This window comes from Pipistrellus kuhlii, unplaced genomic scaffold (assembly GCF_014108245.1).
Source record: "Pipistrellus kuhlii isolate mPipKuh1 unplaced genomic scaffold, mPipKuh1.p scaffold_m20_p_2, whole genome shotgun sequence".
NCBI classification, from domain to species: Eukaryota; Metazoa; Chordata; class Mammalia; order Chiroptera; family Vespertilionidae; genus Pipistrellus; species Pipistrellus kuhlii.
This window is the reverse complement of record NW_023425515.1, coordinates 16,704,879-16,724,283: the sequence shown is the minus strand read 5'-3', so window position 1 is coordinate 16,724,283 and position 19,405 is coordinate 16,704,879. Positions and strand designations below refer to the sequence as shown.

Here is a 19,405-nt window from a genome sequence, read left to right as displayed (position 1 = left end):
AATATATTTAAAAAAGAAAATTCTTTTCTCTATGGCATTAGTATTCCCACCACATTAGAAAATACAGACTTAGTGTTCATCTTGCAGTGACTCATGTGTAGCACTGTCCGGAAGCAAAGTTTAGAATAAAAAGCATCCTAAGAATTTTTTCTTGAAAAATTCAACTAATGCCATGTATTTAATTACTTAATGGACTTATAATAATAGAATGGAGGTATGTTATTGCATAGCAAAACATAAAAATAGTATATATCATAAATAAGTGACAACCAATACCACAATGGATTATAATAGGAATAAAAGGGTTGGTCAGTGAGGGTGTTACTCAACATCTCATTGATTGGAACAAAGTTCGAAGAATCCTATATATAGCTGAGCTCTATTATTTCTATTACTCCCTATTCTTTTGGGGAGAAACAAAAATACTAGAAGCTATAAAGATTGAAGTGGTAATATAAAGGACAGAGTGATAGCTTACAATAAAATCTAGAACCCATAGTCTGTTTCAACCCTAACCATTTTGTCACATTCCTATGACTATTCAGAAAAAAATATTTAATCTCAGTAAAATTAATGTTTCCCTGAAATAGAATGTACTTACTGTACATAATATGTAACCGAAAGGACAGTGTTCAAGAATCATTTCCATGACATAAAATTTTATGGCATTTCCTTATCAGCTTATTTAATTCTTCAGGAAGACCGGAGGGTTTTCTCTTTTTATTACAGGCGTAAAATTAATTGCATGTTAAATGAGGCTCTTAAAAATTTAAATTTGGCTCATTTAAATTTGATTTTTCAAACTAGTTTATTGGCCAGCCCCAATTACCTTTCTGACAGGAAAATGGAGTGCTTGAATATAGTTCCGGAAGTATTTTTCACTCATTAAGAAAGGACTGTCTGTGGTGGCAGCTTGTTAAAGGAAGCATTGATGAGCAGATTAGGGCAGACAGGTGTTACAGGGTCCAATGCCTGCTCTTGAAAAACTGCAGTGACTTTCAGGTTCAGGGCATTAGCAGCTATCGCAAGGGGCAGCTTGCAATTAAATTTAACTTAAAAAGATTTATGATGTAAGCCACTTTTTGGAAGCAATTGTATGAAGGTGTCAAGGGGAGGACCTGATAATGAAGCAAACAAATTAATAGGGTGTTAGAAGGTTTGAAAGGTTGGAAATCTACCCTAGCATGCTGTGTGATCTCACTTGGCTTATTTCACCTTTTTTGTGTGATTCAATTCTCCGATCTGCAGTGGGGATAATGGTCCTTGCTACCTTCAGAATTGCTGCTCCAGAGAGCAAGTAAAATCAATTGTAAGTACTTTGTAAATGCAATAGTCTAGTAATGTGGTAATTAGAATGGTGGTATTCACATATCAGAATGAGAGGTCCCAACAACTACTGCCAGAGACTTTCACTAGACCCCTGGTTTTGGAGGCATTTAGTGACATTTTGTCCCATGCCTGGCCCTGGGAACAAGGGCCTCCTTCCTGATGATGGCCCTCTCCTCCTGTGTCTCTTCTCAGCAGTCAGGGTGGGCTGAGAATAAGCTGGAGAAGAAGCTACGACTGACTTGGCCCTGTTGTGATTGCAATATGATCAGTCACGACTTAAGTCATTCACTTATCCATGCTGTAAGCATGTTCTGAATCCCAATTTGATTCTGAAACTGTGCTGGGCTCTGGGAGTATAAAGATGTATGGACACTGCATTCATCCCCAAGGAGCTAACAGTGCATGTTGAGAGCTTCTATTGGCATACGCTCATTATTCAAGGCAATAATGTATGCCCCAAAATAATGGCGTGGACTTGATAGAAAGGTCATTGTACTTGGTCATTCTTCATCTGTCAAAGACAACATAGAGCTAGAGCTAGATGAACTTTCTTTTTTGACCTTTCATGTGATTGCAAACCAAGTCAGGTAGTCTTTCCTTTTCCTCCTTGGGATACTTTAATCTTGTAGAAACAGCTAACTCATAGCAACATAAAGACATGTTCACCAATGTCTCCTTAAACACCATGTAGGTTATTTCCAATAAACAAACAGTCAAGACCCATGTCCACTTAGCAAATGTTTGTTGAGCACTGGCTGGGAGCCAGGCATTGTTTTAAGTTTAAGTAGACATACAAAAATGCATTAACCTCAGCTCCAGAGGGGCATTCTGACAGCTAATCACAACCTAAGGAGCTAAGTGCTCCAGGGCAGTGAGTGCACTTGCTGAAGGCACTTTGACCTTAACCTGTTCCTGGACACCAACGCAGTGTCTATCTGCTGGAGTGAAACAAGAGAAGCAGGGGGAATGCTCCCTGCCCTTGAGGAATGTCTAGAAATTAACTGGCAATTCCTCGAAAGTCCACAGGATGATAAATTATGATATACAAAGAAAAAGGCTCTCAAGTGACTGTAGGAAAGAGAAATCTAAGTTCATTTTTCTTTTAGGTTCTGAAGTTGAACAGGAACTGTATCGTTTATAAGGTGATCCTTAATGCAATTTAAGCCTGTTGTACAGGCATCTACCTAAAGACAGGTGCTCATTCCAGACATTAAGCAGGCTGGCATGCACGTGGGTCAGGTGCTTAGGCCTTGCAGGTCTAACTGTGTAGAAACAAGGAGATCAGTAAGTAGTTTGGAGATTCTGCAAGGGTTCTATTCATATATGCCCTGTCGTCAAAGATGCCCTCTATATCTACCGCACATTTGATTTCCTATCTAGCGTGAGAAAAAGTTGCCGTCAGTAATATACACAGTGTCCCTATGTAATTTTCCAGGTTCTTCTCAGCAGACCTCTTAATCATGATGTAGGGGACACACTTGCTTTTTTTTTGTTTGTTTAAATAAAGACTGCCCTGTATTAGAATAATATATGTGCCAGCCTCTCCCATTATGAAGCCTGGTTATTCTGGTGGATAATTTCTATTACTGTGAACATGATACACTGGGAAGGAATCCTGGGGTGAATCCATTTGCTATGAAATTTATTTTTAAATTAAAAAATAATAAATGATCTTTTTATAAGAAAAAAAAGTTTAGATAGTAGCAGTAACCACTTGCCATTCATTAATAATGTTTAAGCAGAGCTTTCTCAGACTATTTTCTTTTTCTGTTCCTGAAACTATGACAGTGGGTTTGTGTTTTGAATCACATCAGAAAACTGTTGTTTATCTGAAAGGCAACTATAGATTTAGACACAGGTTTTGCCTATAAAAGCACACAAACAATTTACTTATTTTTATACTTTGGCTTACCAAACTGTCTCTATTCTTTCACCCTGCATACCAAGAAATTGGATCTGCTGAATTTTAACACTGGCATATACTTGAGTTTAATAAATGTTTGTGGAATGACTAAATGAATAAATAGACTTTCAGAACCTGAGAGGACCTTGGGATTCTAAATGGATATAATAAAGTGTTAATGAGATTTCTACCCCTTCTTTGTGACTCTAAGGAGAATATTATTCCTAACTGGATCTGAGGCAATGACTTTGGACTCATTGTAAAGGTCTTTCCTATGAATTTTTTTTTTCAAAACTACATTATTCAAGCTCATTTTACATTTTATAAACTAACTCAGTTGGCCAAAGTTACCCAGCACACAATGACCTGAACTCTACATAAGTCAGGCTTCTGTCTTATTCTTTAAGAGCAATTCTCAAATTTAATGTGTGTATAAATTTCCAATGTTGAATAGATGAATAAGGACACCTTTACCACAGAACAAGTACCAATGAAACCTACATTTTATAAATCATTCAAACTTTACTTTGGGTCTAGAAATATCATTTTTTTCTGCGAAATCCACTCAATTCCCCAATTTCAGTCCTTTTTGCTGACTCTCTTTTGCACTTATGATTATTTTTTGTCTTTGGCTGAAACTATAAACTGTAAAATAACAGCAACAATAACAACATAATAATAGATCCCAATTCTTTTTCAATTTCGAAAGTTTGAAATTTTGTGTTAAAAGTTTGATTCTAAGTTGATTGGAATTTCAGCTGAATTAGTTTATGCCTCATGAGAGATTAGTTCCTAAGAGGATTCCTGACTTATTTAAAAGGAGAATTTAAGATATTTCTATTAGGTTATATGAAGCTTCAAGAAAATAGATTTTTCTTTTTTTTCGTAATTGAGATTTCATTATGTTTTGAGGATCAGTACACAGACATTTCAGTTTGTACACAATTCTTAACGTATGTACCAAAATTATGAAGTCATTTGAGCTATTTTTTTTCTAAACAGTTATTTGTGACTTTACAGCTTAAAATTTGGAGGCTAATTTTCCTTAGTAGAGTATCAAGTACCAATGTCTTTAAATGTTGATACACTCTTACATCAAAGCCCCACTAATTCACAATTTAATATCATATATACTACATTATCAAATTTTCAATCTTTCACAGCAAATTAACAAAATTACTAGGAAAATGACTACCACATCAACTATGCACAAAATTCTATAAGGAAGAACCAAGATCAAGGGGTGGTTTTCTGTTTTTTTTTAAGAAACAATTCTATCAAAAACATGTGAATAGAGGTAATTTAAGATGCCTAAGATATAGCAAATGCATGACTGACTCCAAATTGCCATTTAGTATGCTTTGTAATATAGGATATAAAACTGCCCCCATCTATGGAATGTTAAGCTGAAGAAAACTGATTTTTAAAAAGAGAATCCTGAAATCATGAACGGTCACAGGTAAATATTAAAGCAATAGAGATTTAGTTAAAAAGCCCAAAGTGGCATGCTGTTCTTTTATCTTTAATATCATATGTCTTTGTTGACTGCCCATTTGAACCACCTTCTGAATCTCTTTTTTTTTAAATCAGAAAGTGGGTACAAGTTTTCTTTTAGGGGAAAATAAAAACGTTTTAGAATAAAATTAATTAGAGTTGACTGATCAACTCTAATTATACTCCAAACCAATGAATTATATACTTTAAATGGATACATTTTTATGTTATATCTATTATAGCTCAATAAAACTCTTTTAAAAAGCCTTATGCAAGCGTTTTATTAATGTGAGCAAAGCTGTACGTGATAACAGTCCTAGAAATTTTGGCCTTTTGCTGAGTTTCCCTCTATCACTACATTCCCAACACACAACCCCAGGAAGAGACTTGGTTGATTGTAATTCTCCCAATGTGTTTTGAATGTATGTGGCTGATACCGTCCATGAACCAGCAGCCCACAGATAAAAGTAAAATGAAGCAGCAGAACCTACCTTCGATTATATGTTTTCTTGACAACCCTCTTTCCGTTTCAGCTCTAACAAGAAAAAGAAGCAAAGGACTTTGAGTGGGGTGTGCTTTCTTTCACCGCTGTTTCAAAAGTACAGGAGATGGTTGTTCTGGATGGAATTGCTAATTTTATACCCTGTTCTTGGCAAATTCTGCACCACTGCAGGCTGAAGAGGAAGCTGGTGGGCAGCACACTGAGCCCCTTTTCTTCAGAGAACCCAGGAAGTGAAACTAGCATGACTGTCACCACCCCTCAATAATAACAACTCGGCCACCCACACCCTGTCCATATATAACTTGACACAGGGCTCAACCTCCCCACCTTGTCCTTACCAATCCCACACAAATGAAATAAAAGGCTTGCTAGAAATGTGTGAGCTTACTATAAGCTTGCCAGGCTGCTGATGGCATTAGCTTTTCCGAGAAAAGAAGCAAATTGGAAGGTGCCTTTTGACTTTCAAAAGAAATGAACAATTATTTTTATAAAATGTGACCAAACAACTTTTCCTTAAATTGTATCTTACGAAGACCAACATTCAACCAGGACTTTTGCCATTTCAGATCATTCTCAAACTCTGGCCAACTGGAAAGGAATGTGGTGCTTGGTTTTTAAAGCATTGCTGAAATATTTCTTCAACATCAATATCTTTGTCAACCTTAGTAGTTCACCTTTCACCTTTGGCAATTTTGTACCTTTTATAAGTATATTAGATAATATTATATGTAATTCTCTATACATACTGGTTCTTGCAGATTGTCTTACTTCCTGATTATTTCCAAACCATACACAAGGTTTTGAGTACCATTGCAAAAGCACCAAGCCATGGCACCATGAATCAGAGCATAGACAATGTGAATTTGCATTTCTCATAGGCACCGTGTTGCCTTATTTTTATATAGACTACAATGGTAGTGAAGATCTAAATTCCATTTTTGTTTTCATATTCATCACATGCAGGCTCGAAAACAGCAATAAAATATGAGTCTGTGTGTGTGGGGGGGGCGGATACACATACATTTTGGTTAGAAGATTTCTAAAAATCTGGTCTCTGCCTCCAATTTTGTTTTTAACTATTTCCTATCAATTATAGGGTGGTAAATAAAGTTACGTGTGTTTGTATTTACATTTTGTTAAGAAATATTTGAGATTTCCATTCAAAGGCTTATGGAATAGCTTGCTGTATTCGTACAAGTTTGTCTTAAAGACCAGAACTTCTAAGTCCTGCTGGATAATGTAAGTATCAGTTCAAACACTAGAAGGCCCACCAGAAGCCATTCATCCTGAACCCCACACCAGAGAGAGGACTTCTCTTTCATGTGGCCTGGCAGCGAGTAACCCAGGAAGCTCTATGTTATTCTCCAGGGAGATGCCCCCTTTGATCAGCACTTTCAGAGCCCTCTGAGGAAAGGATCAGAGACTTACTAGTACAGTGGGACCAGACAAGATATTTTTATATTCGTATTCTGGAGAAGTTGCTGAGTGTTGGCAGAGTTGAATAGCTTTTCTTCGGTGATGCTATGTGCTCATTTCCTTTCCCCAAAATTTGGACTCTATTTTGGTTCTAAGTATGAGGTTGATTTTTGAAAACTCTCTGTGAATCACTTAGTAACAAGTGACCTCATGCTACTAAATTTCTTTGGAAGCATCTTGTTCAAATTGAATCCTAGGCTCATTGATATTTCCTTCATGTGAGAAATAATCATCTTTCACTCTAAACCAATTGATTTTTGCATATTAGATGTGAAAGGATGGCCTAAAAATATAAAACTACTATTTGTTTCCTATCAAGTAGAGAAAAACAAAAGTTATTTAACTTACTTTCCACCCCAGTAGAGTTTAGTTGTTATGACCAGGCTGGACCTCCTGTATGTTAAACAGACAAACACACACAGAGAAATATTAAATAAATTATTTGTAATTATACTGTCATATTATTATAACACCCAAATAATTTATTGTACCACCTATTTTTAAAAAATTGGCAAAGTGATAAATTTGTTAATTCACATCACAAAAAAAATGTGAGAACAAAGACTTGAAGTCAGATCTCAGAAGAGGAGAAGTTGAATAGAAGTGATCTTTACCTGGAGGGGCTGGAGGAAGCTGAGGGCTATGACAGCAAATAGGTGAGTGGGTAGTGGCAAAGCAAAGGGAAGGGTGGCATGGAGGGTCAGAAATAGTAAATGAGGAGGGTAAGTGAAAGGACTAACTGATGGATGGCTGTAGGATCTCAAACAAACAGCCACCCACTAACACTTACTTGGCATATAAGATAACCTTGATTGAGTGTGAACTTTCCTGGGGTAAGTCCACCTTCCAAGGGCCATGGACCTAATGGCTCTGAGTTACTACGTTTTCTAATCATCACATTCACAGGCAGGACTTGACTACATGGAAATATGAATAATGAACTAAATTACAATAGTCAATAAGTAGGAATGAAATTTCTATGGGTGTCACTTTAATGGAAATGTTATTTTAGGAAAACAGTTAAAAAATCCTTAACTCAAAGTTTTAGCACCTTATTCTTAAGGGAATATAATGTGGAAATCTTGTTAGCAAATGTATTACTTTTTCAAAATCACACTCAAAGGGAGGAAATGCCATTATGATCATGGAAAAGGAAATATGTCTTGAGAACTATAGTCATATAATTTAAAATTCAGAGGTAGATCTCAGTGTAATTTAATTTCTCCAGGTATGTAATTCAATTGAACTTGCCTAGAAAAAAAAATAATTTTTGATTCAAAGGTCAAGACCAAACTTTGGGAATAGTTGAAGCAAGGCATTTATAATTTCATCAGCTGTAGCGGCAACACCTCAGGACCCTCAGGTATAAGAGCCTAGCCTGATGAATGACAACCAATGAGAGATGGTGGTAGCAAGTCTGACAGCTTGGCTGCGACAAGAAAAATTCGTAGAGAATGTCAGCAACCGCATCCCACTGAAGTTAATTCCCTGAAAAGTAATGAGAATCACTGTAATGGAAGGTCTACAGATAGAATCATCTGAAGATCACATACTCCAGAAGAGCTGATGCACTTTCCTGGTTGATCCATCAACTGCATGATACCTAGTGTTGTAGTGATATCCTGGGGGAGCCAGGTCTGCTTTAGCAAACATTGTCAGAGCTTCAACAAAATGCTGGATGGAATAGTATAAAAAAAAAATGAATGCAGCCCTCTTGATTATTCAAAGCATGTGGACCCGCGGAAGCTGCACATTCTATTCAAATAGTACCCCCGCAGACTCACTTATTCTTTCAAAATTAGGCTTTCTGTAAAATGTTTGGCCTACGTGGGTGTGCACACTAACATTAATGTTCAAACAACATGAGCAGACAGCAAACTGGCCAATTTTCACTGGCTTCATGGAGGCATTTAGAGTGGGTGGAGAATGATAACATGAATATTTACTCTGTTAAAGCACAGGTTTCAGAAGACATTTGTTCCCTTTATGTCACTTTATCAGAATGACATTTAGGGCAGGTATGACATTCATTTTAGAGGTGGAGAAATTGAAACTCAAAGAAGTGAAGTAACATGTCCTGGACAGCACAGTTAGCAAGTGGTGGCCCCGGGAGCAGAAGCCAAGTATACTCTAGTTGAAATTGCTTGAATGCTTCGATGATACAGTTTATCTTTTCACCAGTTTTCTGGGAGTATGGTGAATGGATATCAATATTCTGTGGTCTGGTGATAGCTTAAGCTTTTATTTGCAAGACTGAAAAGCAATGTGTGAAAGATGCATGTTAATCTACTTCCTTGAGATATATAATAGGCTCCACAAACTATAGAACTTGATGGCTAAATGTCCTCTGGGTGTCCAGGGGAAAAGAGCCATGGCACTGACTCCTCCCCTCCTTCCTCAGGTGGACTCTGTCAGCCTACCCCTGCTTCAGATCTCACTGGACTGCTAGTGGACTCATCCCCAAGGTCTCTGTCATAGGTTGAATTGTGTCCCTCAAAAATATATATTATTAAAGTCTTAACCCCCAGTGTCTCATAATGTAGCTGATTTGAAAACTTGTAGTTAGTTAAATTAAGTTGAGGTCACACTGGAGAATCCAGTATGAACAGTGTGCTCATAAGAAGACACAGAGACACATAGGAAGGGAGAATACCAGGTGGTGATAGTGGCAGATGTTGAAGAGCTGTATGTGCATCAAGAGACACCAATATTTGCCATTAAGAACACCAGAAGCTGGGAAGAAGCAAGGAATGATTTTATCCAGAGCTTCAGAGGAACGTGACTTTGCCGAAACCTTGAGTTTAGATTTCTGGCCTTCAGAAGTGTGAGAACATACATTTCTTTTGGTTCAAGCCAACCAGGTTGTGACACTTTGTCACAGCAGCTCTAGAAAATGGGTACAGTCCCTGTTTGGATAGTGGTGGATTGACCAGCATGCTGAGTGGGCAGGTAACTCAGGCAAGATGAATATGTTTCCATGTTTAAGGTTGAATATGGTTCTTTCTTAATAGATTTACAATCCCTGAAGATGGGGGGAAGAGAAGCAAGAGGGAGAAAATAGGTCACCAAACTTTATTTATTGACAACTTCATAAATTTCTGGTTTTCTATTTCACAAGGCCCTCTATCCTTACCAAAGATTTCTCTAAGAGTAAGGAGTAAGGAGCCCTAAGAATACATGGAGCTCTCCTCCATCCTTCTAGCTTTCCCTCCAGAGGGAGTTTAAATGCTTTGTGAAAAGGCATAATGAAATCAGTCTTGATCTATACTCTGTGACAATGTCCCTTTTTCCTAGCCTAAATTTTATGCAATCTGTGTACATGCACAGGTGCAGTGTTCTTTGCACTTTCTCACTGATACTATTGAATTGTTACCCATTTGGCTATCAGCAGAGATTATACCAGAACAGAAGAGAAACCCAAACTTGTCCAATGGTCTTTGTTGGGCTTTGCCTGATTCTGTACTCATGGTGGGGAGAAGGGGTTATTGGGGCAGAGACGCATAGTGAAATATAGGGGGATTGTTCCCCTGTTCCCAGATGTTATGGCATCTGTTGTTACCATAACATCTGGGTTCAGGGGAACAATCCCCCGGCTTTGACTACAGAAGGTGATGGAATGGAATGTGATCCCCCAGACAATAGGGCTCTCCAGACACAGAAGAGACACTGGAAGATAAGAAAGCTTTGGGATATTTATCCCCAGGACTTCTTATTTCATCATCTCTTTGCATTCAGAGTTGGTAATAAAATGAACAATGAACATAAATACATGTGTATATATAACCAGCCTCCTGTCATATGGCTTCCTTCACCAAATTACACTAAATTGCAGCCAGAAGCCATGAAAATGTCCCTTTCTTTTATTGACAAATACTTCCTAAACATTCCCTCCTTCTTGGCTTATCCTCATGGTAATTCTTTGTGATTAAAGACTAGTCAATAAGTTTTGAAGCACAAGTAATGAACTTGCTGGTACCTATTTTCAAAACTCTGTAAATCAACTAAGAGTTGACTTCTTTTTGGACAACCTTTTGGTCAGTTGCCATCCTATTTTATTTTCCCTTCTCTGGTTATAAAATAATGTCAGTCTTTTTAAAGGCGAGTAAATGATGGTGGTGAATGCATTACCTCCAGCCTTTCTTCTTGATGATGCTCCCCAGAATCACTTCAGCCCTGGAGAGGAACACAGACAGTGTCTTAGGGTACAGTGGCCTGGAAATGCAAGAGTCAACGCAAAACACCAGAGCCATTCCTTGTCTGAACTCAGAGCCTCCATGACCCTAAAAATAGAAGCTGCTCTCGCTGGCAGCACAGTTTCCACTGTTTCTGCTTGTGCCTGCAGAATTCTGCTCCAAAGTATTGCAGAGGCACCTGCCAAATCCTTTCACGCTGGCAGGAGACCACCTGTGGTCCTGACACCAAGAAACAGTGCAGTCATTTGGCAGTTTGGTGTTTTTAAACCACTGATCTCATCTCTAAATGTCCTGTTTGGCTGTGTCCCAAAGGGGAGTCAAGGTTTTGCTTCTATTTGCTATGGCTTCCAATTATGACCTGGGAGGACAAAGAGAGCTCACACTGGTTAGACCGACAATATCGACTCCCAGGAGATCTTGCAGAATAAAAGTACCCATGTGTGGGTCTAGAAGACCCAAATGTAAGGGCTGAAGATGCAGTGGCCCACATAGAGAATGTCCTGGGTTCCAGTGACAAGCATTGTTATAGACGCAGGACATAAGGAAGTGTAGAGAAGTGTTCTCCCTGCACCTAAGGCTGGGTCATGGAGAGGTATATTGAGGACATACCCACTGTCCTATTCCCATTTTCTTAGCCCAGTTGAGACCCATGCTTGAGGAAACTAAAACTATCTTCTAGGCCCCTCCTGGTAAGGCCAATTCTGCTCTGTGAGGCTTTGTGAGTGGGGACATCAATGGAATGAGCACTTTGTCCACAAAAAGGTCCTATAGATGGGAGTCATTGCTAATCACTGTGCGTCTTGACTGAAGGTTCCCTCTCTGTTGGAGTGTATTTGGGAGCCTGGTAATAGGCCACGATTCAGTTAGCTATGGAGCGCACCCCAAATAGACATGTGCTGAATGTTGCACAGTGTTCTTTCCCCACTCCCCTTCTGTCTCTCTAATGGTTGCCTTTTGCAATCTTGCTTTTCACAGTGGGAACCAATCTCAGTTACACACTGACAAATCAAACAGTAATTAACCAGAATTGATTCTTCTTCACAGTAGAAATACAAACAGAACTCTTTATACACTTGTTTACCACTCTTCCCCCTTTTCAACCTTAGCCCCATTTGGTATTGAGCAGGATTCAACAAAAGAAGAAAACACGGAGAAAGGGTATGATGTTGAAAGGAGCAAGGCCTTACTTATCAATTTCACTTTCTCTTCTTGGACTCAACAGAAAACATCAGGAATGTGGGCTCTGAACCTCCTAAAGCTGTGGTCAGCAAACTGCGGCTCGCAAGCCACATGCGGCTCTTTGGCCTCTTGAGTGTGGCTCTTCCACAAAATATCACAGGCTGGGCCAGTCTATTTTGAAGAAGTGGCGTTAGAAGAAGTTTAAGTTTAAAAAATTTGGCTCTCAAAAGAAATTTCAATTGTTGTACTGTTGATATTTGGCTCTGTTGACTAATGAGTTTGCCGACCACTGTCCTAGAGGGTTCTTAAACATTTACGCCTGCCCTTGAGAAGGAGGAAACCCATGCAAGGAAAATACACTTGGACCAGGCAACGATGAACCTGATTCAGCAAGTCTAGCATTTTGCTTGTCATTCTCACCCAGCGTGGGGTGGGAATTAGGCCTGCAGGTAACCATGCACCGCAATCCTGTTAGAAAATTGCAGATCCGCTGCCCGCTACTTAGTGCCTTTCAGTTCTTGGAGCTGCGTCCGTGTTCACAGTAGGAGGCCAAGGTGTTCCGTTCTGTTCTAAAATGTGCTTGTTGTGCTGGAACCTGAAGGACATGGACCTTGGGGCTACATGAAGGCACATTGCCCAGGTCTTCTGACTTAGCAGTGAGCCCTGTCCTAGAGCCCAAGCCTTCTCTGGGGTCCAGGGGAAGGTTGTAGCTAGATGGGACTTATCCAGCAAAAGAAGTGAGACCTCTTTGCAGCCCCCTCTGTCCGCAGAGTCGGTTTGAAATACCCTCTTATAAGAGAATAGAGGCCCAGGGTGGGGTCCGTGGACCTGGGCCAGCAATCAGGGCCATGAGGGCCATCTTGCCCAGTCCTGATGGGGGTGATCCCAGTGGGAGGGACTGCGGGAGATTGGCTGGCTTGGGGGAGGAACCACAGGAGGTTGGCAGGCCAGGGCCATGAGAGGTTGGCTGTGAGAGGGCACTGACGACCACCAGGGGGCAGTTTCTGCATTGAGTGTCTGCCCCCTGGTAGTCAGTGTGCATCATAGTGACCAGTCAACTGGCCCTAACAATCGCTTAGGCTTCTGTATGTATAGATATTGGATTTCTTGGTATCTTTAAGGATCCTTCTTTAATCTCTGATCTACCTGTAATGTTATGTGGAGGAACAAGCCTGCAAACAGGAGAATCAGTTCCTGCTTCCCTTTGAAGATGGCCCAGTTTCCCTCGAGGGTTGAGAAACTATGAAATGTGGTTACAAAGTAATAACCACATTGGAATCTGCTCTTTTATTTGCTCACTCATATTTTGAACTAATATTTATTGATCTCCACTGCCTCCACTCCTCTGCCGCTCATGTAGACCAAAGCAATTGCTTCCAGCCCATTTTTCATACAGGGGCCAGAGGTGGGAAGGTTTGGGTGGGCAGAAGGGGTCAGAGATGCTCCTGTGAGGGAGGGGGAAAAGTGGTGCCATAACACATGTGGCAAGGACAGATCCTTCTCACCTGCATGTCAACAATGGTTAGGGCAGAGTCCCATGGTTCTAGAAATGCCACTTGAGGGACACAAACAGGTACCAACTTACTTTCCAGCAGCGTAGACCTCGGCAGTATCAAAAAGGTTAACTCCGCTTTCGTAGGCGATCGTCATCAGCCGTTCGGCAACCTGCAAGAGGATGCAGTCAGTCAGAAAAGCCAAATGCTTTTCTTTTTCTTTTTTTTTTTTTTAAATATATATATATATTATTGATTTTTTATAGAGAGGAAGGGAGAGAGATAGAGAGCTAGAAACATCGATGAGAGAGTAACATCGACCAGCTGCCTCTTGCACACCCCCTACCGGGGATGTGCCCGCAACCAAGGTACATGCCCTTGACCAGAATCAAACCCGGGACCTTTCAGTTCGCAGACCAACGCTCTACCATTGAGCCAAACCGGCTTCGGCGCCAAATGCTTTTCAAACGTGGGAAGCAATTCTGAATCTTTAAGAACAATGAAATTTCCCTAACCATAGCTTGTTTTTCTCAGTTGTAGTAAAAAAGAAAACCAAAATTTCAGCTAGCCTGTTGAGGCTGGATACATGTTCCCCTGAGACATAGCTGGGCACTGAGGAACTTCCCTCAGCGCTGGGATCCAGCAGCCCTAGGGGGCCCAGTGAGGTGGATAGATCGTTGCTCACTCTGCTTGGAAGGCCTGGTTTGACATTCTCTTTGGCACCGTAATTTCTCTGACACAGAGGGTCACTTGCTTTGCAGCTGACTCCATTTCTTTTCCTTACTCCAGGCCAATGGATTGTGGCAGCTGGGTGACTTGTGAGTTAAAAGTTTGAACCTGTTTTTCCTCAAAACTTAGCAGACTCTTTTGATGAATGAAAGGTTAGATGGAACTGTGACTGTTTTAACTCAGCAAAACCCCAGACACTATCAGAGTGGCCAGCCAGCCGAATCCACAGGACAAGCAGAGGAGGGAGCGGGGCATGGGGACCCAGCTCCTCACTGTCAGCTTTGGTCCTCTCCTTTGTGCTGCTGATGCAAGTGGCAAATGTGACAAGAGAGTGGAGGATAGCTATAAATGACAGCTTGAGGGACAGCCATTGAGGAATAGCGATAAAGAAAGGTGGAGAGGGGACATTTTTTTCATTTAGACTTATTAGTCAATTGGGAAATTACACACCTCACAAATAATTAAAATTGATTTTTCCACTTATGCTTTTGATTGTGGGCTGAAGTGCTTCATCAGCATTTCTAAGATAAACTACTTTCCTGTTTTTAAAATTGGCCAACCAAGAAAATTATTAGGCTAGCACAATGGAGTCCCTGTAAATCCTTTAGGAAGAAAGCAGCAAAAGTACTATTACTACTTTTAATGTACCCCAAGTAGAGAGTAAAATTAAGATAAGCATAGTTTTCCCATCATGACTGTTCTGTGTTTATGAAGTTTCTGTGCTTGTATTATTATAATATTAACCTTGTGCTATGTCACATGACATGCTGATGGATTGTTATTGGAAAACATCCTATCTAATAAAAAGGGAATATGCTAATTGACTTTCACATCATCACAAAGATGGTGATGCCCACAGCCAATAAGAAGGGAATATGCTAATTGACTACCCCACCCTCAAGGATGATGGCACCCTCAGCCAATAAGGAGGGAATATGCTAATTAACTGCCCTACTCTCAAAGATGGCAGCACCCATAGCCCCAGTCCTCTTCACTCCCCAGCTGCCCAGGACCAGCCCAAGGTGCAGGCAAGCCTTGGATGGCAGCTTCCCAGCTGCCTAGGGCTTGCCCAAAGCACAGGCAACCCTTTGGATGGCAGCTGCCCAGCCACCCAGGACCACCTGAGGCTCAGGTAACCAGGGCTGGCCAAGGCTTATGTTGCTGGCAGTGGCAGCAGCAGAGGTGTGATATAGGCATTGCCTTCCCCTGATCAACAGGTCACCTCCTGCCCCTGAGGGCTCCCAGACTATAAAGAGGGCAGGCTGGGCTGAGGTACCCTTTTCCGGTGCATGAATTTTCATGCATCAGGCCTTTAGTACATAATAAATCTTATATAGAGAGAAATTTTAAGATAAGATGAAGACTCCTAGATGGAGAGTTGGACTAAATGATTGCTGAGATGTTTCCCAACAATAGCATTTGAAGACCTCAATGAGAAGCAATGAAATCACTGAGCTAAGTCAGAAGACCAAATTCTGGTCCTGAATGTACCATGTTCTCGATAAACACACTTGGCTAAGTCATTTGACCACTCTGTATTTCAGTTTCTACATCTGAAAAAAAAGGGTGATTCTGTTCAGGTCCCCCATGGAACCCAGGGGCCCCGAGGAAGCCCACTTCCTCTTTTCTTCCCCTGCAGGTATTATCCTCATTGAGGCCTAGGATTCCTTTTGTTTTTTAAAAAAATATATTTTATTGATTTTTTACAGAGAGGAAGAGAGAGGGATAGAGAGCTAGAAACATCGATGAGAGAGAATCATCGATCAGTTGCCTCCCACACACCCCCTACTGGGGATGTGCCTACAACCAAGGTATAATACATGCCCTTGACCGGAATAGAACCCGGGACCCTTCAGTCCACAGGCCGATGCTCTATCCACTGAGCCAAACTGGTTTCAGCTAGGCCTAGGATTCCTATAGTTCTCTTACTACCAAGGAATACAGGATCAAGAGAATTCCTAGGAAATGAAGTGGGGCCCACTGATTGAGTCAACCCTGAAGCTTATTCTAGGTCTACACTTCCAGGGTGAAAGACAAAATAATTTTTTCCTTTATTGGTTAAGCCCATTTGAGTTGAGTTTATTGGTACCTGCAATTGAAAGAACCCTAACTACTTTACTGATGAGAAATGTAAGTAAAATTCTGAAAATTAAGTGCTATCAGATGATAATACACTCTTACCATTATTTAAAATTACTATTCATATGAATAACATCTAATTTGATTTTATAATGAAGCTAAGTCATCTTTGGGAGGTACCTCACAGGGTTATTTAGTTTCATATTTGAAAAATTTTGATGAGATCCCTGTCCAGTTGCAACTTAATATATGGTTGAACTATCCTAGTAACAGGGACATCCCTTCCAGAGGCAACACTGATGATTTTGTCACCCAGCACATATGGTGTGGTCATCCCAGGATCCTATGTTTGTATTTGCTTTGTGCTGAGCTCATCCAAAGCCAGAGAGAAAGTGGGAAAATCTAGGGAGGTGAATTTATTGCTATGGCTTACATTTTTTTTTTTTCCATTTGGAAATATTTGAGCTCCAGCAATTCAGCCACTGGTGTGACTGGTCTACCTGTGCCTCCCTTTCTTCTCCTTGCTGGCATTCTCTCTATAGAAACCTGGGGGGAAGCCACAGCTCTCTCTGGAAGGAGAGTAGATATTGTCTGATCTGCATCTGAGATGAGAGCAGCTCCAGCCACTCATGCCAACTTTATTGTGCAGTTTTTAGAAATGATTCATTTCAGAGGCCAGCCATGCACACTCTGACCTAGGCAAGCTAGGCCTCCTCCACACATCCTACCTGATACCAGTCAGAGGGCCCTGTGATGCCTAGATCCTCCTTAACCTGTTAACTGGGGAGTTCTCTTTTTAATTACGCAACCTGCAATGGGCACGTACTCTTTCACTAGGATGTGTCAGTACATCACACCCGGAAGACATAATTTCATATTATTATTTTTATTTATTTATACTTAATTAAAATAAATGATATATATATATTTTTTCGTTTATTTATATATAAAGCACAAAGGAAAATATTAAATTACAAAAAACAGAAAAGAATACCAACAAAAAAATGGAAACATCGAATTAAAAAATTATAAATTTTACAAACAATTATAAAGATTACAAAAAATATAGACCGTCCCTCTCAGGGCGCAACATATATTTCCAGGACGTATTCATACGTCCTACCCGTTCCCAATATGTTGTTTACATTTGACGTATTTATAGGTCCCGCTCAGTTAACAGGTTAAGAATTGAAGGGTTTATTCCCATAGGACTCCTGGCCTTCAAGTTATCAGACCGCTCTGGAAATTGCACTTAGCTAAAGAGAATCGCCTAGCCTAGTGGTCAAACAAACTGCGGCTCTGTTGACTAATGAGTTTGCCGACCACTGGGATAGGGGCTTAATCACAAGGAACAACAACATCCTGTAATTATTGGAATACAGAGTCTAGGCAAACTCATTAGTCAACAGAGGGGCAAACAGTGACTTGTGAGCTGCATGTGGCTTGCGAGCCACAGTTTGCTGACCACTGGCCTAGCCCAACATCAAACCTACTAGCCAGAGTAGCCTCTATCCAATGGTTGGTCATACAAGAAATGTAAATGCTCAGTCATTTGCTCCAATTTGAGACAATCCTACGTGGCCATCTCAGCTTTGGAACTCCCAGTGGGGTCAACTGAGGTCACTGTTGAGACTGCATCATGCCTCAGTTTCACTGTCTACCTAATTTTGCTTCTTTCTCTGCCTTGTGTTGATTCTGAGATCACTTCCTAATACTGTTCTGCATGATAATCTCCATCTCAGAGTCTTTTTTTTCAAGGAATCCCCTATGTGACAAGCTTTCTATGGTGACCTATGCCCAATACTGGGAACAGGCATTCAGACAGATAAGAGTATGTGGATAATATTCCTCCCCTGGATCTATAAACAAATGTTAGTGACCTTGGGAGCTGGGTAAAGATCCCCAGGCCCCCCAAGATTCTGTTTAGGAATGACAGTAAGAACTACCTTTATAAAATGATGTGTTCTAGGACAGGTACCAGGCTCAACACATTATAAGTAACTAGAGGCTCAATGTACACAAAATTGTGCATGAGTAAGTAGCTCACTTCCGTTTGCCTCAGCAGGCTCCCCCACCCATCACTGCTAGAAACTCGCATCCCATCCACCATGAGAGCTGCTGTTTGTTTGGTCATGAAGGCCACAGGCCTTTTATTAGTTTAGATTCTTAATCCCTTTACTTTTTCACCCAGTTCTTCACCCTCCCTCTCATCTGACAATGATCAATCTGCTCTCTGTATCTACGAGTCTGTTTCAATGTGTTTATTGTTGTTGTTCTTTAGATTTCACATATGAGTGAAATTATATGGTAATGAGCTTTCTCTAACTGAGTTACATATTTTTCTCTAGGTCCTCCCATGCTGTTATAATGGTAAGGTTTCATATGAAAGTATTCCTTAAATACAATGATAAGCATATAACCACGATAAGCCCTGTCTTTGAATTGTAAACAAAAATTTAAAGGAATGTAATGAGTGTCTGCCACTTTTTGAGTGTCTGCTACCTACTAGTCAAAGGGCTATATAAATGTCTTAACGTGGTTAATTCTTTCTACAGATGTTGAAGGACCACATTATTATCCCATTTTTACATAAAAGGAGAAACTGAGACTCAGAGCAATTGGATTAACTTGTCCAAGCTGGGATGACCAATGGTCCTGGTTTGTCTTTGTCTAAGAAACCTCCTGCTAAAATGAGAAAGCCCAAGCCAATTGGGACCAGTTTGGTCACCCTAGCTAAAACAAACAACAGCAATGCAATCTTTCTATAAAGTGACTAATATTTATTCAAAACTGGTTCCTTCTCCCTGCCTACCGAGTCTGCACATATAATACACTGACAGTCTCAAAGATTAATAGTCTAAATGTGAAAAATACAAGAAGCAAGATAAAATTGAAAATAGTACTTGAGTCAATCTTGGCCATTTCCCATGATTAAAGCAATCCTTGTAAAATGACAGAAACTCAGGCAGAATACTCCCACCACATAGCTCTCTCTGCATTTTCTTTGATCAGCATAATGGAAGACATT

At 40.3% G+C, this 19,405-nt stretch overlaps 1 protein-coding gene across 2 annotated transcripts in view; it reads right to left on the bottom strand.

The window, feature by feature from the left end:
• Positions 1–19,405, bottom strand: part of KCNAB1 (potassium voltage-gated channel subfamily A regulatory beta subunit 1) — a 292,960-nt gene that overhangs the window by 47,631 nt on the left and 225,924 nt on the right. For both annotated transcript variants that reach the window (XM_045583626.1, XM_036444322.2), the window contains exons 4-7: positions 13,662–13,741; positions 10,833–10,877; positions 7,053–7,097; positions 5,218–5,261 (exon numbers count right to left, since the gene is read on the bottom strand). In XM_045583626.1, the coding sequence (XP_045439582.1) occupies positions 5,218–5,261; positions 7,053–7,097; positions 10,833–10,877; positions 13,662–13,741 (214 nt within the window). The remainder of the gene's footprint in view (positions 1–5,217; positions 5,262–7,052; positions 7,098–10,832; positions 10,878–13,661; positions 13,742–19,405) is intronic.